The 23918-nt window shown below is 41.3% G+C and overlaps 2 protein-coding genes across 2 annotated transcripts; both read right to left on the bottom strand.

Moving 5' to 3' along the window:
* Nucleotides 1-2915: 2915 nt before the first annotated feature.
* Nucleotides 2916-8926, bottom strand: cplx4a (complexin 4a). The gene is made up of 3 exons (XM_086186757.1): nt 8414-8926; nt 6570-6657; nt 2916-3887 (listed from the first exon to the last, which is right to left on the bottom strand). Exons 1-3 carry the CDS (start codon nt 8575-8577, stop codon nt 3660-3662), a joined length of 480 nt encoding a protein of 159 aa, XP_086042883.1. The 5' UTR covers nt 8578-8926; the 3' UTR covers nt 2916-3659.
* Nucleotides 8927-10326: 1400 nt separating this feature from the next.
* Nucleotides 10327-20118, bottom strand: lman1 (lectin, mannose-binding, 1). The gene is made up of 13 exons (XM_086186756.1): nt 19867-20118; nt 18574-18728; nt 17551-17658; nt 17040-17101; nt 16650-16749; nt 16392-16515; nt 16094-16152; nt 15812-15944; nt 15355-15542; nt 14906-14976; nt 11066-11228; nt 10853-10977; nt 10327-10772 (listed from the first exon to the last, which is right to left on the bottom strand). The coding sequence occupies exons 1-13, from the start codon at nt 20084-20086 to the stop codon at nt 10736-10738; spliced, it is 1545 nt and encodes a 514-aa protein (XP_086042882.1). The 5' UTR covers nt 20087-20118; the 3' UTR covers nt 10327-10735.
* Nucleotides 20119-23918: the final 3800 nt, after the last annotated feature.

Raw genomic sequence — 23918 nt, 5'->3', positions numbered from 1 at the left:
GGGACGTCCTGCTGGATTTGGCCCTGGATTTAGGGGTAACTGTGCTCCCATGTAGGCAGGCACACCCACCCACCCACCCTCCTCTCCCCATTTCAAGTGCATCTCCAGTCAGCACTGCCTCTAAACCTACTTACATAAATCTTAAAACCATCTTTCCACTCCTCCAGATGTCATGTTCATGTCAGACTATGGAGGGAGAGAAAAAAAAGAGGAAGATTAGGCTCACAGATTAAGGTACAACAAAATCATAATTACAAGATTTCTGTTCAGGACACGGATTGCAAGAAGACAGCTTAATATTTAATCAAAGCGTCAAAAAATATTGTTGCCAAAACGAATAAGACTTTTCATTTCTGCTGAAGGAAATCTCCAAGAAATAGGTTAAATATGATCCAAATAACGCCTAAAACAAACTTAGTTTCTTGGAGGTGTTGATTCGAAGAGGCGAACAAAGCCCAAACAATAACAATTTTGAGCTATAAGCACCTAACAGCAAACAAAGATTGCCTGCAGTGTGGTTAATCCTGCTTAAGGGGATTACATTATTTTACTCAAATGAGTTAAAACCCCTAAAACTATTTAGCTTTTCCTAATTACAAAAGGTGACTTGATCCTTTGTTCCCCGAGGGAGCAGAGGGGCAGTAAGAGATGCTAATTAGCACCAAGATGTTGTGAGGAAATTCAAAACTTCCTTTGTTTTTTTTTGTGGTTTTTTTTGTTTTTTTTAATGCATTCGGATGTCTTATTACGCGTTTGCGCGCTCTGAGCGCTGAAGGTGTCGTTTTACGGCTTCTTTACCTTGAAATTGTGCCGCTGTTGAAACGGTTTGAGTTGATTCTGTTTTATCGTTTGGAAGTATTGAGTTACATCCATGTCAAGCTGATTATTCCGTTGGTTTAGCTCAACCGCCACTTGGCCTTGAACGCCACGTGCACACTTACAGGCGGCATCTGTGTTACAAAACATTGTTATGATGAACGTGTCTGCTTGCTTTCTTCAATATTTGAAAATGTTCTTGATTAAAATGATCAAACTTTATTTGAAAGTGGTTCAACCAACATTTCCTCAGAGTTGTTGCTGATGATGACGATGATGATGATGACGACGACTGAGTTTTTGTGGGCTTCAAAAGTGTGAAAAATAACCAGCTATAAACCCTGTTTTCTTTCTTTTTGATTTAGAGATTTGGAAGGGACTTTAAAGTTCATCAATATGCTGCTTTCATCATGACGCCTCCTGCCTTCGCTCCGCCTCCTCCTGCTGCTCCCGTTCAGCCAGGAGAGCAGGTCGGTCACTCCTAGTTATCCTTTGGTCATGTTTTATTGGCTTTCCTTCTAAAAGTTCTGACAGTGAACGAAGGCCTGACAGGGTCCGTAGTCAAAAAGACAGATCGCTGTACTTTTCGTGACTGAATCTTTACCGAATCTTAGCAGTGAAATCAGAGCTGCTTTCAGAATGTTTTTACACTCTGCCTTCTTTTCTGTTTATTTCTATTATTATATTGATGTCAGTGGAGTTTGTGTCTACAACAGGGAAATGCTGCTTATTTAATCATCCATCCATTAAGGGTCGCGGGGGGCTGGAGTCTATCCCAGCAGCCTTCAGTCATGAGGCAGGGTTCACCCTGGACAGGTCACCAGTCCATCACAGGGCCAACACATAGAGACAGACAACCATTCACACTCACAGTCACACCTACGGTCAATTTAGAGTATCAATCAGCCTCGTCCTCTCTTGATGTCTTTGGACTGTGGGAGGAAGCTGGAGTACCAGAGAGAACCCACACAGGAACAGGGAGAACATGCAGACTCCACAGAAAGACTCGAACCCTGAACCTTCTTGCTGTGAGGCGACAGTGCTGACCACTGCACCACCGTGCTGCTCGTTATCTAATCGTCATGACATTTTATTTGGAAAATTTAATGCAGTACTTGACTGAATTGACACAAAGAAAAAAGAAGTAAATATCATCACACATTCATCCAACAACATAGAGTAGACCCACAGACCCAGACCAGCCAATCGTACCCAAAACTGTGCATCTCTGCCCTGAGCCATGCTGCAGAGAGGCAGCAGGGCACACCAGTCTGTGACCGATGAGACCGATTGGAAAAATAAATAAATCTTCCTAAATTATGGCATTAAAACAACTAAGAACAAACTTGGGGTCTCTGTGGATGAGGAGGTTAGGTTGCATGCAGGAGAGAGAAATTATCCAATAAATACCAAACATTCAAGGGAATTTGCTCATCGGCGTCCCAATTTCTGAAAACAGAAAAAAAAGAAAATAATAAAAGACGACCAGTATGCACTGTGATAGAATGCGTGCATGCACACACACACACACACACACGCAACAACACACACACACACACACACACACAGATTGAGAGAGAGGGCACAGGCTGACAACCTTGGCCACGTTGATCCTATTAGCTGATAATCTTCAGACTGTACAAATCCACAGCCGTTCAAACTCCGGTTCATGTGAAACTAACTTAACTGTTGAGGATTGCCCCCCCCCCCACCCCCCCCCCCCTTTATGCCTAATCATCCCTAACAAGTGTTTGGATAATTCCCAATTAAATAAAGACCTATTTCTGTATTCACTGCTTCAGCTCTGATTCAGGTAGATGAGATTAATTGTGTTTAGTTAAGCTTCATGTAATTTAATCGCTGTTCGACAGAATTTCAGAGCGTTTGGAAATCCAATTAAGGATTTGAAACGTGATCAGCTATAGTGTGAGGTCGTAGCCACCCCCCCACCCCCCCCCCCACGCTGCAGCATAACAAGGGTCTTCCTTCTTCATCACGGGGGCGTCCGATGGTCTTCATTCAAGATAACCGCCGATACTGATATTGACGAATTGATAGCTGATGTTAACATCGCGACAAAATCAGATACATCACGTGTATTCAATATACATCTTTATTGGAAGAACATATTTGTTTTTCTCACATATTTCGTTCGCGTTTATGTACATTGCATTTGGAGTTTTAAAAGGATTCTTTGTGCAATTATCTGCAGGTATTTCAAATGTGTTTATTACAGTTCAAATGTGTACGTGGAGGAGTTTTAAAGTCAAATCTGAAGAAAAAAAACCTAAATATCACAAGTAGTTCAAATACCGTACACCAAAAAAAAAAAAAAAAAAAAAACAACAACCTAGAATAACCAACAAACCAACAGGAAAATTGAAACACTCATACAGGATTGTGTTTTTTTAAGTGTTGGACTGGAAACACACTTTTGGGGACGTAACCGTCTCATTTTTACAACAAACAGAACAAAGTATGTATAATAATATACAGAGATATTCAGCCTTTGAACGTGTTGGGGACTGAGAGCAGAGGAGGGATGTGGAGAGGCTAATCTTCAGGGAAGATGACTTTTCTACATGATTTCTCTAAAAGAAACGGTAACCAGGGGATTTAATCTGGATGGTCACCATGGATTGAGATGATAATTTGCAAAGACTAGCCGTTCAATAACAAGCTAACGGGGGAAACTGACCTCATGACCATGTAACGCCCTGGTGAGTTTTATAGGTTTCAGTGCTTTTAATACAAATGTAACTGACTCCCTGACTCTTAAAAACATCTTCGGCAGACTCCCACATGTTGACGTGAATTCTTCGACTTCCTCTCCTCTTCATCGTTCACATGACGGAGCACTTCTCCTCTGCTTTGCTCTTCAGCTCGGTGACGGTAGCCGAGGCCTTCTCCTTCAGCTGGTCCATGTCCATGTTCTGCAAGTTTTGAATCTGGCCCATGAGGGAGTCCTTGCCTTCCTCCTCTGTGGCGTCTTCATCCACCATCTTGAGCAGCTCCTCTGGCACGTCCACGTCGTCGCCGGCCATCTCGATCATGTTCTCATCCTGCTCGCTCTGCAGACGGGAAAGGACAAAAAAGACGGTGAGAATTTCTTACATATGTTGAGCTTTTTCTCCATTAAACATTTAACATTTTCTCACGATGTACGTTGATCTCAGCAGATCGGCTTTGTCACATTTGTTTACTACGGAGGCCTTGCGTGGCCATAGACAGAGTTTAGGGTTTTTTGCATTGAAAGAAAAAAAAAGTATTTAGAGACCACAAGAAATAACCTGTTCCCTCAAATGAGTTATTTTATATTTATCGAGGAGTTATACATCACAGCCCGAAAGGGACTGCACTGAGGGGAGTTTTTTCTCTATTCCCACAGTTTTTTCTCTCTAGGGCCACTCCAGTGCTGCATCGTTCTCAGTGTTTGACAAGCATATCCTTCCTTAATAAATCGCAGATTTTAAAGTTTCCTGCTTCTTCTGATTTTAGTTATTAGTTAAAATTCAAAGTTTGAGGGGCGGGTAAAAAAAGAAAACATTTAAGCAATGAGGCAGATCCTTTATGATGTTTTCCGAGCGTTCCTCGAGCAAATCAGGAAATCCTTCCACTGCTCTTGAGCACACAAATGACCTCATATCTCTCTGATGGAAAAAAGAATCATGAAGAAAAAAAAAAGAAGACATCTTGAAATTCAATGGGCTCCTCCTCTCCTCGTGTTAAACCCTTCACTAAGTTAATAGTAATCCTATTAATGGACATTCAAACAAACGAATTTCCCCACGGAGGGACGAATAAAGGTTTTATCTTATCGTAAAAACCTCCTTGGTGTCGTAAAATAGTTCAGAAATACTGCTGCAAAAGGCCACTCTGTCACCTCATCAAATCTGCATCAGTACGAGATGCGAGTGAGGTGTTTCTTCATTGTTTCTGATGAAAGACTGAATATTCATGGGATTGATAAACAGCTTCCTGACACGGTTCTTGTAGGATTAGCGGACTGTTTTCCTGTCTGATATCGACAGAATATCGTCTCACGACTCCATCAAACGCTGAATATATAACACCCACAAGAGGACAACTCCTAGAAGTCCTTTTATTTTCCTTACTCTAATCACTGAAAACATCGCCAGTCTGGGTGTGACTTCAAATTCTACACAAACAATAAGACAAACAAGGGAATAAACAAGTGGATGATCTCTAGGGTCGGTCTTAATCCATGTTATTCTATTTTGTATTTTTATGAATCAGGTATGAATCTTCCAGATTAACTGTATGTGTCATTGCATCATAGAAATGTTACATTTCGAGCCTCCCAAACAAAACCCAGTCTAATCACTTAATATCTAGTATAGTCATGCAATAGGCGCTGTACTGTGACTACTTTAAACTTCAATCTGTGGGATTATGTCGGACCTGCTTTAGCCTTTCCACTGGAAATCCCAACGATAGTCTAAAGATATCGTCTATAGATGGCACGAGACCCTAATTCCATTAGAATAACAACGCCATCTTCCTGTTTCCACTCAAGTAATATTTACTCTTGTTTTGCACTCTCGTCTCGTGTTCTCACCCACTCGGCCGTTTCAAGAAAAGGAGTGAACAGAATGGGATTCCTTTTGATGCTTTGTTGTTTTGAAAAGTCTATTTAAAAACACGCGTCAGTTTTGATGAAGGCACTTTGGCCCTTTGTTGTGAGCTGGCATGGAATGTAAACATCATTAGAGAAAAATAATTAGATTTATATATATATATTCTCCTGTTATTGCCCTCAAGGTACATGCATGGCTCCCATTCTTTCAAATACAATGGAGTGTTTGTTGCATTATTAGCAAAGCCTACAATTGCCAAGGTCATTGCTGCATTCAGATGAATAAATATATGACAAAACCGTTGTTTTTGTCATAAATCATTAATTACAAGCACAACTAATTGGATTGAAAGGATTAGAATGCTCATTTATTTTGTTTATCTTTTAAATGGTTGAAATAGAATACCAACATACCTTCTTTGCTCCCTCCATTACTCCAAAAATGCCTTTAAATGGTAGACAAGGGCCAGTAAAGCGTGTAGTCCTCACAGAGAACTGGTTCCAACCACCCGGTGCTCCCTAATGAGCCTGGGACACCTGCTCAGTGGCATCTGGCCTCATAAGACTGGAGGTGCAATACGCTGCTAGAACGTCGCTCTCTCTAATCTATTGGCATGATTTCCACCTCCCGATGTTGCCAAGTTCTGCTGCTAGATAAAGACAACAGGAGCTAAAACTGCCACCTTTATTTTGTACTGTGCTTGTACAGGCAGATCCGTACAGGCCGGAGAACATCCTTTTAATTAGGTCATCTAAAGTTACTTCATCAAAAGGAGAGGGAAAGTATGTGTGTGTGTGTGTGTGTGTGTGTGTGTGTGTGTGTGTGTGTGTGTGTGTGTATGTGTGTATATATGTGTGTGTATATATATATGTGTGTGTGTGTGTGTGTGTGTGTATATATATATGCATATATATGTGTGTGTGTATACATATATATACATTTATATATATATATAATTTATGTTTGATCTTGAAAATATTTCACAGCAAAAGCAGTTTAGTGCTGATTTTATAGCAATCCTGCAGTTTATTGCAAGACAAATATGTAATCAGTACTCTCTGATAATGTATTTAAACGTGTTCTAGGAGTGGAAATTCTTGTGTGCGTCATGATACATAGTATTACATAGTATTCCACAGTACTTGTAGTGTTTACCTTGGGCAGCCTGTATTTTTCTCGGAGGCACACCCGCAGTGTTGCCCTTTCTGCCTTCTTGTGTAAGAAATCTGCATCTCTCTCCATCCTTAAAGAGACAGAAAAATATAAAACTTAAAAGATAGAAATACAAATATTTTTGCATACACAGCTGGAAGAATGAGCAATTAGGAATTTCATTGCTTTACATTTGGCTGTGACCACCTGGCTGTGTACATGGTAGCGTAGTTTGTTTGGTTTTTTTGTGGTAAGTTTTTCAGTGCAAAGGTTTCCCATTTTTCCTTTGACTGCATCTTCACCTCGGCATGCACCTAAACACCGCATGACCCGACTCCTCGCAGCATCCTCAGTCAAGAGTCCAATTCACCCGAATATCATGAGAGCAGGAAATAATATCTGCAGAAAAAAGATGTTAATGGAGGGAGTCGTGTGTTCTGTAGTAGTTTTAAGATAAATTCAGTTCTAATCATATGAATGGTTGATTTTTATTCGATATTTTTGCCGTTTTTTTCCCCTCCAACATGGAATGTGTAATTTGCTTTCGACCTACATCCCTAAATCTGTAGACCCTGAAGCACAAACCTGTGTATTTGTTAATTATTACAGGGTCTCTGTAACGTTTTCAGTTTTGCACTATGATCCTGCATATTGTCATTTCTGAGGTGACACTTTCCCTCAGCCAATTAAAGACCGGGATTATCGGGTCAGACTGAGGCAAGACGATTGGAAATCAAGCCAACACACAGGAACTGCAAAGGAGCCGGAGGAAAATTCTTCAAAGTGACCGCCAAGGTTCTACAGGTATGATATTTAACAGGAGAATTTTAGGCATTTTACAATTCATATCCACTCAATTTCTGTTTGAGGCAACATTGAGATCAAGAAATGACATTCTGTTTGTTTCACAAAGAATTATTCTAGAATAAATGAAATCATTCTTTAAAGATGAGTAGAGAGAGGCTGGATAAATCTTGTTATGTAATTCAGGCTTACTGCAAAATTTATCCTGTCACAAATTCTACCACAGTTGTCATTTTTCAGGTATCAAACGTTCACACTGTTTCCTCAAACAAGTGGTTTTATTTAAAAATGCAATATGACATTTGATCATTATTTGCTGGTCTGAATATTATATAAAAAAAATGCTAATTTTACAATTTATCACTTAATCCTGTACATCAATGTGTGAAACAAGGACTTTTTAAGACAGATCATGATGTACCGACGGGCACAAAAAACAAAAAATCTGCTCACATAGATTTGATATTCCAGATGCAATAAAAGTAACATTGGAATACTTTGCATGAACAGCTGAGCATATAATATCAATTGCTGTGTCTGTTTTGTAGCGTAGCTAAATCAAAAGTGGCCTTCATGAAACTGTGAATATATTATTGACGTATTGGCTTTTGCCGGATATGAACTACTGATCCTCCTTTTTTTTTGAATTGTTTGAGTTCAAATGTGAAACTCCCTTCCTCAAAGCACGTAAAGAGCCTTGGGTGACACAGACATTACACAGGTGCCCATCAGGTGTAACGTTATCGAAAAGCAATCGTTGAAATAAACGTCAGATTATGAAAATAACTGAGAGGTCCCACATAACCTAGAGCCTCAGTGGATTAGTCAGACATTAATATGGTGGCGGGTCTGTAAAGAGATGCCCCTCTAAAATCTCATTAAAATGGGCTTTTATGTTTAGTTGCATAAAATTTAAAGTTCCCAAAAGTGAAAGGTTGTGTTGAGATAGCCGACAGCTCTCAAGGTCAGACTGCCCATTCTGCAGCCATCCTGTTGTCGGCGGGCCAATGACATCAGTTCAAAATGGAGTACTGCCTACTTACTTCTCCTCCACCAACTGTTTTTGGTACTCTTCATACTCCTCGCGTGTCATCCCTGCTGCTTTGGCTGGATCTGAGGGGGTGGCCTCCTCTTCTTTATCACCTCCACCACCAAGACCCATTCCTGACAGGGGGTTCCCAATCATGCTCTTGATCAAGAAAGCCATCTTGAGTTCTGCTTCACTCTACGAGGATGAGGATGTTTTTATAAAACTATCCCGCTTCCCTTGGTGCCGTCCGATTTCTCTTGCTTTAGTTGTTAAATCCAGTGGTAGCTCTCTAGCTAACCTGCTGCTTGTCTATGGCGCCAAGGACACACTGACGACAAGCAACAAACACACACACACAATCACACACGCACACACAACGTTGTGCCCCGGCCATAATCTGGATTTAATCCTCCCTGCTCCACTATGCTAAGAGACAGATGGCCTGTTTCCTATCTATTTTTAAATCACGCAGACCTTTGGTAATGTTTTTGCTTATATTTATTTGACAGTTTGGGCATTCTTGGCCGAAACTAGTAGCAGAATTCCTAATAAAATGGTTTTGGAGATGTGGGTGGCATCAGTTTGAGGCAACACATTGGCTACGTCCGCCCACTGGTCGCTTAATCATATTAGTAAAGTACGACTGGCCTGTGTGCAGCTTATAGGGCTGAGGCAGAGTGGAGAGAGGAGCGGGATTACAGTCTTGTTGATCCCCACCGGAGCCATCCTTCATGCTGTGCTATTGTTTAGAGGGAGGATGATTGACAGAATAGGAGGAGGAGCAAAGTCTTCTTACTCCCAACATATCTGCAAGCTTGTCGAAAGACTTGTAGGTTACCAGCTGACCGTCATGTTATGATAAGTTTTGCATGAAGCAGGTTTGCTAACCCTATAATGCTCAGCCCTTCAGCTCTGTACAGTTTGACAGAGGAAATACGGGGACAGTTAAGGGACATGCAGCAGATCATCAGACAGACCTGCACCAGTTCACACACAGCAGACCTTTCTTAGAGCGCAACATTTCTCCAGCAGTGCAAAGTGAGTGATCTCACATGTTGATGCAACTGTAAAACAAAGCACACAATCACAAATGTCAATGTCTTTCATATTGCTTGTTTCCTTAATACCGTGTATTACTGATGTTTCAAACTTGACTATCCACTTCTGCTGCTGTGTCTTGATTGCCCCATCATATGCTGCAGGATGTACAAAGTTATCAGTTTCCTGAAGGTGTCTTAATCATGGTGACATCAGCGCATCAGACTAATGAATATTTTATGACTTTTCTTTCAATAGATGATGGAAAAATCTAAGATAGTGGATTGAAGGAAGAGCTGGTGGTCCTGGGGAGAGTTTGTTCATACTCCATCCATTTTCTTCTGCTTATCCTGTTAAGGGTTGTGGGGGGGCTGGAGCCTATCCCAGCAGCCTTCAGGTGAGACGCAGGGTTCACCCTGGACGGGTCACCAGTCCATCACAGGGCCAACACATAGAGACAGACAACCATTCACACTCACAGTCACACCTACGGTCAATTTAGAGTATCAATCAGCCTCGTCCCCTCTTGATGTCTTTTGACTGTGGGAGGAAGCTGGAGTACCAGAGAGAACCCACACAGGAACAGAGAGAACATGGAGACTCACACAGAAAGATCCTGTGCTGGAGCCGGGACTCGAACCCTGGACCTTCTTGCTGTGAGGCGACAGTGCTGACCACTGCACCACTCAAATCCAGACTGATTTTATACAGTATGGACAGGCCAACACGTCTTCAGTTCTGGTTTGCATTTTTAAATTGTGATGATGTAGATGTGCAGACCTGTATCATAGCCGCTAACTGGAACCATGAGAGAAGAAGAGATTATTACATTATTCAAAGCAGACGTGGTGAGAGGAGAAAACAATGAGCAGCCCAAAGATGATTTGTGTTCTCTGTTTATTAAATTCTTCAGAGGATATGTCAGATTCTGACAAGATTGACTGGATCAAAGCAGGGACCTGCTTTCTGAGTTCTCATCACTGAGAGTTGAGCATTTTATACAAAATTGCACATTTCAAAACACAGGGTCTTTATTTTCACTGTTGTGAATTGGGACTGTGGCAGCTCCTGCAAATGAATTCCAACCCCCCCCCCCCAAAAAAAATACTGCAAGGATCATGTTACATCACGCTGGCATTCATCCACAACTTTTTTTACTACTCAAATTAAAAATCTGATATTAATTAAAACAAAATTCTTTCACAAAATCTATTTTTTTTCAAGAATAACTTACAATCTGCAAATAATCAACCCCCCCCAAAATACCAAAAATTGACAGTTCAGTAAATTTGTTTCATCAAAAGAACTTCTTTGCTGCTGCTTCTTGTTGGCTTCTACAAAGGAGAGGTGAAAGATACAGAACATCAGAACATTAAATGCACACGTGAATTGTGAGATAAACAGACAGCCTTACTTGTACATGATGTAGCAGAAAAAGAGAACCGACTGCACGACAATGAAGACTGCAAAATGAACTGTTGATAAGCAGGAGGGCATCGGCGGGAGCTCGGGGCACTTCGTAACCTTCTCAGCCGGGTTCTGCATGAGGGAACAGATCTCAGGACAATAAAACATCCTCACACATTTCATCCTCGGCTGATTTATAAACCAGTCAAATCGAAAGTACCTGAGCATTCCGCTGCACCAGGTGCTCCACGTCCCGTCGGACTGTGTGCAAATGTTCCTTGATGTCATTGAAGTGCTGGATGGTCTCGTATGTTCCCATGCCGACGGCGTTCCCCTGCTGCTGGGCGGAGCCGATCTGCTTCAGTGACTCGTAGAAGGAATTTCTGCAGAAATGAGGAGACAAAAATGAAAATAACTAGAGATGATAACAACACGTCGTCCGCATCGGCAGGCGTCTATGTTTTAAATATATTAGTATTTGTCAGCAGATTTGTTTTAGTCAGGAATTATTAAGAAGAGACTTAATCATCTTTGGCAATTTGTTATTTATAAGAAGGAAAAAATGCGATAATGTGATTTATGGACTTAGAAACATTTTGGCTATATGTGAACATTACTCGGTCAAATTCACAATGTCTAGATGTGTTTTTCAATACGTGCAAAACGTGAATATCATATAAATTGTTTAACATCAATAATACTGCCGTAAGTAAACATCGACTACCAGCCAAATCAGTTGTGAAAGTATTGGCAAAAGGCCCAATGTTACACGCTCGCCCCCGAAAAATCATCTTAAACACAACAGCCTTTTTATAGCAAACATAATCTCAGCAATGCGGCTGAAATTTTGACACAATCCAACACATGTTGGCAAATATGACATTCAGAACATTTTCTTTGCCGTATCATTTATTTACAGTCATATAATTTGTCCAAATGTAATCTTTTAATCCCTATTCATGAGAGGCTCCATATTTAAAGTTTGAAAAACAGAAAATTACCATCTGATAAAAAAAAAGAGGTCATGATTACTAAATTAATCCCTTATAAAAACATGTTCTTACAACAGATTACAAGCAGCAAAGGTTAATAAAAGAGAGCGCAGAGGAACACAGCGGTAACTGGGATGGGATGCTGAAGACAGTCCCAGTGTCACGAAATAACAACATGTAGAGACGAATAAATGTGGTCACAGTAAATCTATTATATTGGTCCCTTGACAGAATGAATACGTAATAGTTATAAATAACAAAAAATTGTGGAAATAATCAGTTGATCTATTGATGGAAAATAATTGCAGCCCAAATTTGGTGATAGATTTTTTTTTTTTTTTTCAAAAAGGAGTTCAACTGTTAAAAAACTGTCTCACGCTGGTGAGGAAGGACTGTCGTGTATAGAAAACACACTCAGCGAGCCGCCAATCATGTTGAGTTTGTCTTTCCTCAGTTGAAACGACAGACGAGATGTTGCCCTATCAGCTGGTGCTACTTAACTTCGCCTCCAGTAACAGTTTGATGACAGGCAACTATTTAAAGTGTGTGTGAGTGTGTGTGTGTGTGTGTGTGTGTGTGTGTGGAGTGCCACGCTAAATAGTTGGAGGAGATCATGTGTGATGAGCCACTCAGACTGGTTTATTCTGCACCACTTCATGTACTGGATTGTCTTTGGGTGAAGTAGAGTCAGGAGGTCCAAATTCTTCCTTACACAACTGCTTCAAAAAGATAAAACCCAAATATAGTCGTCTAATCTCCCGGAGAAAACAAGATATTCTGGTTACAAGTAAATTAATCCACTATTCAGATTTATTAAATTCAGTGCGTTTATATATTTTCTTCCATTCCATTCATTACAAATTAGATAAAATCCTCTGACTTTGTTTTTGCTGTTAAATCCTGGAGTCCACAGGTGACGGTGGAAATCAAAGTGCTGTGAGACTTTCAATTTCATCAGAGGAGAATAAAGACATCCAAGACTGGATCATATTTCTCAACAAAATGCAATTTTTTAAAGTTGATTACTCACAGGGAGCAAGCAGCGAGTTCCCCTTATCATCTTAAACACATGTAAGACGATTATAAGGAAAAAAGTGACTTGACAAATGAAAGGAATTCCAGCGGCGTAAATCGGACGTCCCGTGGGGATGGGGGGGGGGGGGGGGGGTGATGGTGGTATTGGAACCAGAAATCATTTGGAGGGAAACCATGTTTTGCCTGCACATGACAGATGTATTTAAAGACTACTAATCTGATAAGGGCAAAATGGTGCTAAGATGTGGCCTTTTCTTGCTTGACCACATGGCCGCAGTCTGAAAGGATGGACAGGGATGACGAATAAACAAAATCTAATTTGTTTCTAGGAGAAAGGAAAAAAAAAAAAATCTCCCTTGAGAAAGTAAGTGAGCATTTATTAAAGCCCATATCTAATCTTCATCTACTACAAGTGACCCATTTATGAGCCGAAAGCCCTCCTTGGAGTCTCAGAGATAAAGTCCTATTATGAAGTCGAAAAGACGGGGTCAGAATAAACTGAGTACTTAATCTACAAAGTAATACAGATCAGTCGCTCAGATTAGCACATTAGAGGGGGCGGCTGCAGCCTTTTGTCAGGTTGCAACTTCTTTACTCAACACATCTCAGCATCCTGAGCTTTTCTTCCCCTTAAAACACCTATGTGATACATTCGAAATGCCTCCTGTGCTCACTGAAGGGCCTCTAGGGCAGTGTAGCAGTCTGTGTTGAGTTATGGGTCAACAATATAATAAAGAAAATCATGTATGCAAAATCACCATGAATGTCCGGTTGGAATTAGGGCATAGAAACAGCTTGGTTCTTTTATGATACATGAGAGATTAATGTTACATAAACTGAAATCTTTAATATCTTGTGATTCTGATTAATTCTTTATGCAGCTGGTGTGTTAAAATTAAGACACAATCAAATCGCGGTGACGGGAAAAACACGCCGTTATCGAATAAATAATGCGATGGTTTTGAAAGGGCGGAAGGTTTATCTTACTGACGGCAAATAAAAAGGGTGACCGACCTTTTCTGGGTGGATATTTTACTAATGTTTTGAAAACTGAGAAGAATCGTAATGAAGATCCTCTCACTAATCTACAAGAGGGATTTTGAAGGCGACATTGTTGTCAAATCTGTTGCGTGCTCACGATGACTAAGCCCACAAGCACCTTAGTCCAGCAATACAAAAGATATGTTATTGATGGCGGGCGACACAAGCTGAAAACATCCAAAAATTACATTCTGTACACCTAATCAGGCCGACTTACCCTAAATACCAAAATCAAACGGTCATGTGAAGCCACACTATCATGAAATCTCTTAAGATGTTTTATCTGGAAGATCGGCGCGTAATCACACCATTGTTTTGACAATCACGATGACACAATTCTTGTTCTGTGACTTATTTAAAGACAGAACTTTCAAAAAGTGAATCGGTGAATTGAGCAGCTCCTGCAATGTCGTTAATCTTTTTATTTATCATGTCGATGCTATACACAACCACCGAGGGAACTAGGACGACTCGGACAGGATGCATCTGAATGTATGTGAACGCAGCTGACAAGATATCAGTTCAGGGATTTAGTCCAGTTTTAGTTGGTAAAATCTGCCAGTTGGTAAATATTTTGCTTTGGTCCGCAAATGTACTTTATTACAGCCGTTTGTCTCTTTTGAGGCAAAAGAATTAAAACTCAAAATATGATGTGTGAGTCTGCAGCCTCAACTGAGCAAACACGTCAGGAAACAGACACTGCTGGCGGATCATTTAAAGTCTGATTATGCATATTAATTCTATTCCAAACATGGTTAGTGCCGATCGACACGTCTACAGCGGCAGAGTGAATGAGGCTGTGCCCTCAACTGGATTATCAGACACCTGTAAAGCCACAACCCTGAGATTAAGTTTGATTTGATGGGGTTTAACCGCCAGGATCTCCCCTGTTTTTTTGCTTGTATTTTGTTTGTGGTGTATCACTGAACTCGTGCCTTGCAAAAACAAGAGCCAGTGTTTAAGAAAGCTCAACAACAAGTGATGTCACTCACCTCAACTCGTTCAGGTTTCGGAGAACCTCCTGCTGTGTGGCAACCACTGAGCTCAACATTTGGCTGTCAGGCTGAAAGACAAATGAACCGCATCAGCCTGGAGGTTTGACTCAGCACATTTAATGTTCTAAAGCTGTTTGATCAAAAGTCAGAAAAAACTGTTTAACTTCACTGGAGTTCACAGTAATGACATCAAGAATGAGCAGTGGCTTCCGAATCCTGATGCCCCCCCTCCCCCTGTGGTAATCTTTTATTGGAGCCTAATCACAATCAGCTGGGACCCCAGAATCAGATTTAATTTTTTTACGGTGATAAACAACGTATAAATAAATCATTAGAAGCCTCGCAGAAACAAAGCAAATCAGTATTTGGAGTTCCCTAACAACCTAAATGACTTCTGACTCTACACCCATCAACCTGAACCATGTCTTGCACAACAGCACGCTCACCTGTCCCGACTCGGCGTTGCTTCCCTTCTTGGCGACCTCGTCCGTGATGACGGACACGTAGCGGCGCTGCTCGTCAAGGATCATAGCCAGCTGCCGGTGGAGCTGTTTGATCTCCATGTGGATGCGGTTCTGGCCTTCGAACACCTGACGGATCTCTCGATCGTTCACGCTCTCGTACATGTCCTCGACTACAGAGGGTACACACACGATAACAATGAATAAACAGAGGGTCTGGCACTAAAAGAGCCGACATTAAACGTTACCTACTTTAAATCATCTTCTGTTCATGTGACATTTGGACATGTTTATATCCGTTTATCACATGATGATCAATTTGCCCCCTTAATCCCACCTGGTTTGTTCGTAAATATAAAAGCTAATTGCAGGGTAATAAAAACTGTGCACTTGATATATTTCATGTATTTGACATCAGCGACTGGGCTGCTTGAACACTAACTGGGCTCTCCTTGGACGTCTGGGTGCTCTTTCTGAAACTCCTCTTTCTTTTTGTCGAGCTCTTGCTGGAAGTTCTGGAATTCCTCCTGGTACTTGTCCTTCTCTTCTTTTGGAATCTCTGATTCAGGTGGGGGCTTCAATGGGAAAGACAAAAAAAAAAAACCCTTCTCTCAGCTCAATAGAGGTGGTGCTTTGGGCTATTTGGTGCACGCAGACACACATTGGTGCACAAGTGAATCGCTGGGTTGGGAGAGTAACGGGTGCTCTGGTGAAATGTAGTTACCGGTTGATTGCCTGGCTCTGAGAGTCTGAACAACAGGAAGGACAGAACGTCGTGGTCATCTGGTAAAGAAAAGAACAGAAAAAAAAACAATTATGTTTCCACTTTACACTGCGGGATATTTATTATTATATTTATTATATTATACTGGGTTAGGACCACTGTGACAGGGGCTGCTGCTAAGGACTAGTTTCATTTATTTTTCCACTTTCCCCAAATCCTCTCCAGGCTTCTAAGTCTCCATTTTCAAACTTGTGACTTTTCCAGGGTTTTTCGTGACCGTTTAAACCCTGAATAATACCTGCTAGGCCACCCGTTGCAGCTGAGATACCGAAGAAGCCCTCGGCAGGAATAATCATGTTGTCGACCTTTGCACAGAACTCATAATCTTCTTTGTCTGGAGTGAAGCCATTATTGATCATAACCTGAGGAGGAGGAGAAGAACTAATCATCGATGGTAACCACAAATAATAAGATCAGGAAAATTACATTAATGATGCATTTATGAGTTGCTGGCTCATTGGGAGCTTTGTGGGTGAACGTTGATGTCGTCACCTACTGTCAGTGTCTTCTTGTAGTACGTTATTTTAGCTCTGACCGGATACGGTTTGTTCCGGAAGTCTCGTAAACATGTACCGAGGGCCTGTGTGGTTCCGTCACTGCATTAGAACAACATTTCAATACATCTTTACTTCCAGCTCTGTTGTTAGATGTGAGTAGAGGAAAATATGACCATTGTTTATTTAAATAAGTGAAAAGCCTTAATGTCTGTATTTTTGGGGCCTCTAAGACAAACGGCACTGACAGTCAAAGCTTCCCCCGGCCTGAGGCAGATTAGCAGAGACTGAGGATTATTTACTTCCAAGCAAATATAATCATATTTCCTAATCTTCTTTAAATTGTTAAAATTTGAGTTGATGATGACGTCACAATGGAAATGTTTACTTACTTCTGGTGGTCATAAACAAGGTTGCCATTGTTTCCCACCACTATTATGGCTGGGTTATTTTTCTGGAAGGAGAGAACACATTTTAATCCTGAGGAAATTCTTTGCTTCACCTGATCCTCAACTGTGATAAAAACGAGACCCATTCAAGATTTGTTTTGCGTGACGGAGAAACAAACATCACGCTGGACAGACAGCCAGATGCTCCAGAAGGATTTTACTATGTAAATTAGAAATAATCATTATTGATATTGACTCTAATGAGAGAACATATTTAGTCATTCATGTTCTTTCATCCTGATGAATTAGCCAGCTAATGCTAACATACCATTAAATGAGTCCACTACACTCAGAGGTGCTATAGCTAATGTGGTACAGCCTGACTGACAGTAACTTGATGTTGCATAACATTATAATGCTACCTCACGCTGGAGGCTAAAGGGGAAATGACGCCATCGGTGTTAATCAAACCAACCGCGCTGTTAAATCCAGAGAAGGCAAATCTGACACCAACCTTTCCGTCATTGTCGAAAGAGTCAAAGAAGATTCCGACTCCGTTCCACTGGTCCGACGCTCCATAAACTGGACCGTCCAGGCCTTGAGCAGCGGTGAACCACACAGCCTGTCGGACAAAGACCAATACGTTTGTTAACCATAAAAAAAAAACAACAACAACAACCATCCCCAGCATTTTTTAAGTTTATCAACATTCTCAACCTACAAGTTTATTTCTTCAATATGAGATCAAAGTGTAAGATTAAGAGTATTAGCTTTTCATTAAACGTAATGTTACTCTGCATGTTACTTATTGGGGTATTTCTTTCTATTATTATCAGAGATGATGCCACCTCCTGTGAAGGATGTCACATGACCTGAACCATGAAGTGGCAAATTTTTAGATGGGAGGCGCCGCCTGCACCCCCCCCCCCCCCGCTAGCACCCCCTCTATTTGAATGTTTCTTCGTTATAGCAGATTCTAGCATGCATGAGCTTCCCTTCTTCAAAGCATTGCATTGTGGGAAAATGATCAGGGTTCACAAACTTTTTTTTTTTTTTTTTAGCAAATATTTTTTCTATTTCTTTTGGGTTAAAGGTTAATGCTCATGGCCACACATTCCTTAAAACAGAAAACACTAAGATCTAGACAGGCATGACCCCACCAAGACATTCGCTGACAAAAAGGCAGCAAACAAACACAAACATCGAGTGGATTCTTCCTGGACTCAGGCTGCAGCCACCAGGTTCAGTGAGTATTGGTCTCCTGGTTTTTGTGTCCTTCTGCTTAAAGACAAACAAACTAACCTAAAGAAAACCCAATGACAACCTGAGTTGTAGTCCTGCCAGTCTAGTAAACACACCTGTGGGAGTGTGCAGCGGCCTAGACACAATCGTTTATTTAACAACAGTCCAATAAACAAGAATCCAAATGATTTAAATCAAACTTGCCAAGTCAGTGTCAGAGTCTTTGGTTGTGAACCAGAAAACATGAAGTAAACCTTAAAAACAATTATAAACAAATTTTTAAAAATGCTCTTACCAGGCCGTCTGCTCCCATCCTGCCTCGTCCAGACACTCGGAAGGTCACCTCCGCCTCCCAGTGATCAAAGCTAACTTTGTTCTTGGTCCAGACGGAGCCCCTCTGGCTCCTGAGGGACGGGGTGATGCGCACTTGGTCTGCACTGGGGATGGCATCTGGTGGGGGGGGGTGTCCACAGAGATGAGCATACGTCCTTTCTTAAAATTCCATCATGAGCCTCGAGTCTTTGAGGAGTCAAGTCTCAGGTCTTTGAGGGGCAAACCCAAGTACAGTGTCAAGTCTTTGGTCACGGGTTCAAGTCAGATTTCAAGTCTTTGTTCTCAAGACCAAGTCAAGCCTCGAGTCTTTTGTCACAACTCCATATAAAGCCTTTCAGGGGCCAGTCCACCTCAAGGTCTGAGGTCCATGTCAAGTATCCCTCCATCCCTCAGTTCTTTAGTTTGCACTTCTGTATCCAAACATTATGATAAATGGAGCAGATGTGCTGCAGATGTTCACTATGGTTCTGTTGCTGTGTCAAATAAAGAATGTTCACACGTCCCAAAGCCCAAGTCTGAGTCCGAGTCTCAAGTCACATATGTTTGCAACCAAGTAACGTGCTGTGCTGCTGAACTGAATGCTTCTGAGACGCTGCTACTAAACTATTAACCCACCACATGCAATCAAAACGTATCATAAAGTTCAGCAGCATATGAGGTGTTAATCAGCAGATTTGTATATTATACGTGTGTGGGTCCTTTGTGGTTATTAGATACACTTGCGTGAGCAGCAATCAGTAGTGCAGACTGATGTAGGTGAGGGTCATATATTAAGAGCATCCACTGAACTTCTGCAGGTCCTGGATCAGTGCTGACTCAGGTTGACACCATCCTGTCAGGCAGACCTTAGTGCAGACAGCTGAGTGTGATGCAAGAATCCAAAGGCCTGTTTCATCAGCAAGAAAGTTCAATACTGCAAGCGTGTCCACGCAGCACTGTCACAGCACACAGGCTTGAATTACAAGTCTCTCTCTCTCTGTACATAGACATATATATACATATACATATATATACACACACACACACACACACATATATAAATATAAATATATAAATATAAATATATATATATATATATATATATATATATATATATACATACATACAGACGTGGCTGAGAGTCACTTTAGTATGAACACAACAAACACTGCCTCTTTTGAACACCCTGCAAGCAGCTAGCATGACCGGCCTCGGCTAGCCCGACGACTTTAACCCGCAGCTTTGTGATGTTGACAGCTGGACTCTGGAAACTTACTTCCAGTGTGGATCCAGAAGGGGATACTACCGTCCGTCTGAGACAGGTGCGGTCCTTTGAAGCTGTATTTGTACTCGAAACGGCGGTGAGGTGGTTCTTCTAGCGTCGTGGCAGTTGCGGCAATGTCGCAGACGTTGCGTTGAAATAAAAAGGTTGTGAGGAAAGTTAACATCAACGTACGAGCTGTGGCAGCCGGCCGTTGTGCTATGGACACCGCCATGTTTCTGTATCACTGCTGACGTAGCGCTCGGCCCACGAGCATGACGGGATGTCTGTAGGGCCAACAGGGCGTTTTCTCATTGGACGATTTTTGAGGAGCCCCCCCCCCCCCTTCCTTCTCTCTCTCTTTGATTCAGAAGCACATGAGAGGCCACCTGTCACTTTGTGCAACCCAGCATAAATATATTTAAGATGTATATAAATATACAGACATTACATGATAGTTAAGTTTTTTTTTTTAACTTGTTTCAGTGAGTGTAACTCAGTCTCCAATGCATCCATGTGTAGTTTTGGTATTTGAGCTAACAGGCATGTTTGATTTCTCCTGATAAGTTGATGTGTCACGGCCATAGACCGTATAAAAGCGTGGACAGAGCCGTTGTACAGTTTGCAAAGTCGCATAACCTTTTTGTTTGCGGCCTCTGCTTAGACACAGGAAAGAGTCACAAAACCAGGAAGTCATTTGCATTGTTAAACATCTGGTTTCCTCATCTTAAAGGCAATATTGTTTCTAGTAAAATACCTGAAATAAAGCTTTACCAGCTTAATATATTATAACATTTTCTTCCACTGAATAAAATGCATGGATTTCAAAGTGTTTTGAATGTGTGTTTAAAATGGTGGTTGCTAAAAAAATAAATGTGGCTAGGACAAATCTAAAGAGGCCATCACGACCAGAGAAGAAGTGCAAACTTAATTATGGTGACACTAAAGTCATGCCCCCCCGGCATATTGCTTTTAGGCATAACTAGCATACTAGGCATAGCTTAGTTCTGCTAATGATTGCATTTGTACCTCAGAAATCATAAACATTGTGTTTTCTAGCCTGGAAAGAACGTTTGTGCGCCACAGAGCTTATGTTCGACCTTCGAAAATCCTGTGTAGAAATGCCGTACGCGTGCACACGTGGCGATGCTAACCTCTGGGCCGGGCTACAAAAACGTGCCATCCCTGTAGAATTCCTCACCGTCTTGGTTTCTGCAGTCTCGTAACACATCAGCTGTGAATAGTTGACCTGAAATGTCAGAGGCGCACATTCAGTCCTGGTCAAAGGAGACAAAGACAGCGTATTGATTAGTGCAAAAAAAAAACCCAAAAAACCCAAAACACTGATTGGTAATCCTTAACGCTATTTATCAGAATTGTTTATTAAGAGTAATTTGGTATTCAGTACCACACTAACTCAGACAGAACTGGAGCTTTGAGCGGATGTTGCACCAGGTGTTACCAGTATCAGAACCGGCCCTGAGTTCAGTTCTACTGTGAATGTTCCTGCTTCGATTCACAGCTGTAATAAAAGTTTGCCTTCACGGGTGTTGTTTTATAAGGGGAGAACTTTGAAACCTGTGTTTCTCATTTCTGAATCATGCACCTCATGGGAAACCTTAACCAAGCTAACTTCTGTAAACTGAAGGTGAATATATTTATTAATTACATCAATCAGAAGTGCCCTAATCCGTAGTGTTTCCCATCCCTTAGCCGCGATGCGCCAGCGTGTGTAAGGTGGCCAACCTATGGCCGCGACGGCTGCACCAGCTTCAACCTCAGTCTGAAAGACTCAGCGGGAGACGGGAGATGACACAATTATGTGCCACTCACTTTCTATTTACTTTCACCGGCTTCTTCCTTTTACGCTCCTGGAAGCACAGCAACCCCTCCTGTGTGGGCCCGCCTGTGATTACGGGTTCAGCAACGAGACCCAGAACAAAACAAGCTATTGTGGCGACACTAATCTGGGGATTTTGACTGTTCTGGCAAATGATCAGGAAGAAGAGATCTGGGAGGCTTTACAGTGAAAAGGTTTTATACTGCAGTCATTTCACATGAAGGGATTCTGGTCACTCAAAATATATGCACTATGCTGGTGTTTTGATTTGTATCGACCTTTCCAAGCCTCTTACCATAGAACTTACTTCTTTATGTTTTAAATACAACAAATAAGTTACCAAACAAAATGAAATCGAAAGCTCTGATTCATCCTTGACTTCTCAACTCATACGTAGTTTCTATCTCGTAAACAAGAACAGGTGTCTGTTCTTCTGACGCTACGAGGAGGGACAACACAAAATAATAATCCTTTGGTGTCCACGAGATGTTACACTATTTATTAGTTATGTTTATTACTAATTAATCAAAGATCTGGACGAACTTATAGGTTATCTTGATACTTTGTTGCTGTGAATAACGGGAACACGTGGGAACAAATTACATTTTAACGCCACAAAATTCATCTTTTCTTCAGTGTCTGTGTGTCAAACTTCATTTTAGAGATGTGCACTACTCTGAGAATGAAATATTAGTTTTTGCATCTTTGTTATGTCCATATTTAATAACTCTTGTACTGGACAATCAGAGGACATTTACTGTCCACCACTCTGAGGACAAACATATCAGAAAAGTTTAAAGATCAAATTTTGGAGAGGTCTTGAAACTCTTTACTCACCGAACCAGCAGCGGGAGCACTAGAAATCTGGAGTGGACCGCATTAGATTATAAATGATTTATTAACTCTCAGATAACATTTAAAACTCATGGACCTTTAACAGGCTTCCAGTGGATTTAGGGAGCAGAGAAATAGAGGCCTCTGTTCTTGTGTCTGAGGAAGTCCTCATTAGAGAGTTAAACCACACCCTTTGTTAGGAAATATAGGATTTAAATGACAATGGCAATGCTAATGGTTCAATTTAGACGTGCACAATGGGAACCCCTAGGATGTTAATGGGTCACTGAGGCTGTGAATAGCCTACCACATGAGTCAGCACAAATATTTGGCTAGCGAATTACAACCGGGATGTTGTGGTAAACATGTTGGTAGTGACAGGAAGATGGCTGCACTATTGAATATTGGACAATCAGGAAGTTTGAGCTGGCTTTTTTTTTTTAAATTTCTCTCCCATTTTTGACCATTATCAACATTTTCTACTTAATTTCCACTTTTTCAGGCCCGATAATGTTATATTTTTCACAAAGCTATGAAGTATGTTTGTATTAGTGATGTCACATCAGTGTGAAAGGGAGAGTGGCTTGTCACCTCCCGGTATGATACCCGAGCTTAGTTAAATGAAGCCTGTTGCTTCATGGTGTTTATTCAACTGAAAACACAAAGCAAAGCATTATCACATGAGGAGAATATCTGCTGAGACGACAACATGCTGAGGAAACGTCACCGGGTTGAACGCGCTGTGCTCTTCAGCCGCAAAATGTCATAATAATGTCTTTATTACAATCCGGGAAGCTCGATTATCCGTCAGATTTTTGAGATCATAATCTACGGAGGATTTAACGATCCCTCCACGTCACTCTTCAATAAATAAAGCCTAGCGAAGCTGGCGTTTTTATTTGTTGGCTCAATTCTACACACATAGGCCGCATACTCACCCTTTACAATGAAGCAGAGGGACTGAACCTTTATTCCAGATTGCTTCTACACAGTCCAGTGTGGTCCAGGGAAGAGAGGGCACTTGTTGTCCCCCCAAGGACTTTGCCACATTCATTTGAGGAGCAGCCCTTTCTCATTATTAACAGACACACTAAACGATGGGCCCCAAACAATACAGAACAGATCCCTTTATGCGCACAAGTGCCCAACGTTTCAGCAACCACTGCATGCCCTCCACCACTCCCTCTTCTTTTCAGATACCTGCACATAAGTGAAAGATGTGGAGGACACAAAAGATATCCTCAACTTTCCTTTTCTTCTATTCTGTGAAACAGGCCCATTTTAAAGCTTTTATTTGTGCAAAGCCTCTCATTAACTCCGCTCATGCTGCCTCCCTCAGCTTGCCATTGCTTAAGTACTGGGTGTTGTAAAAAAGCTACCAATTAGTCCCTCA

Source organism: Aulostomus chinensis, chromosome 19 (genome assembly GCF_037954235.1).
Source record: "Aulostomus chinensis isolate RoL2024-O1b breed Wild chromosome 19, RoL_Achi_v1.0, whole genome shotgun sequence".
NCBI classification, from domain to species: domain Eukaryota; kingdom Metazoa; phylum Chordata; class Actinopteri; order Syngnathiformes; family Aulostomidae; genus Aulostomus; species Aulostomus chinensis.
Note: the sequence above shows the minus strand (reverse complement) of the source record. Positions and strands in the feature narration are given on the sequence as shown.

Bases quoted from the DNA above. Each gene is read 5' to 3' on its own strand.
- cplx4a (XM_086186757.1), bottom strand. From the start codon at position 8,577: ATGGCTTTCTTGATCAAGAGCATGATTGGGAACCCCCTGTCAGGAATG. The intron at 6,658-8,413 runs GTAAGTAGGCAG...TGTCTCTTTAAG, and splicing joins AAACAGTTGGTGGAGGAGAA to GATGGAGAGAGATGCAGATT. The intron at 3,888-6,569 runs GTAAACACTACA...TCCCGTCTGCAG, and splicing joins AAAAATACAGGCTGCCCAAG to AGCGAGCAGGATGAGAACAT.
- lman1 (XM_086186756.1), bottom strand. From the start codon at position 20,086: ATGGCGGTGTCCATAGCACAACGGCCGGCTGCCACAGCTCGTACGTTG. The intron at 18,729-19,866 runs GTAAGTTTCCAG...CCCCCCCACCAG, and splicing joins CTTCTGGATCCACACTGGAA to ATGCCATCCCCAGTGCAGAC. The intron at 16,516-16,649 runs GTAGGTGACGAC...CCTCCTCCTCAG, and splicing joins ACTACAAGAAGACACTGACA to GTTATGATCAATAATGGCTT.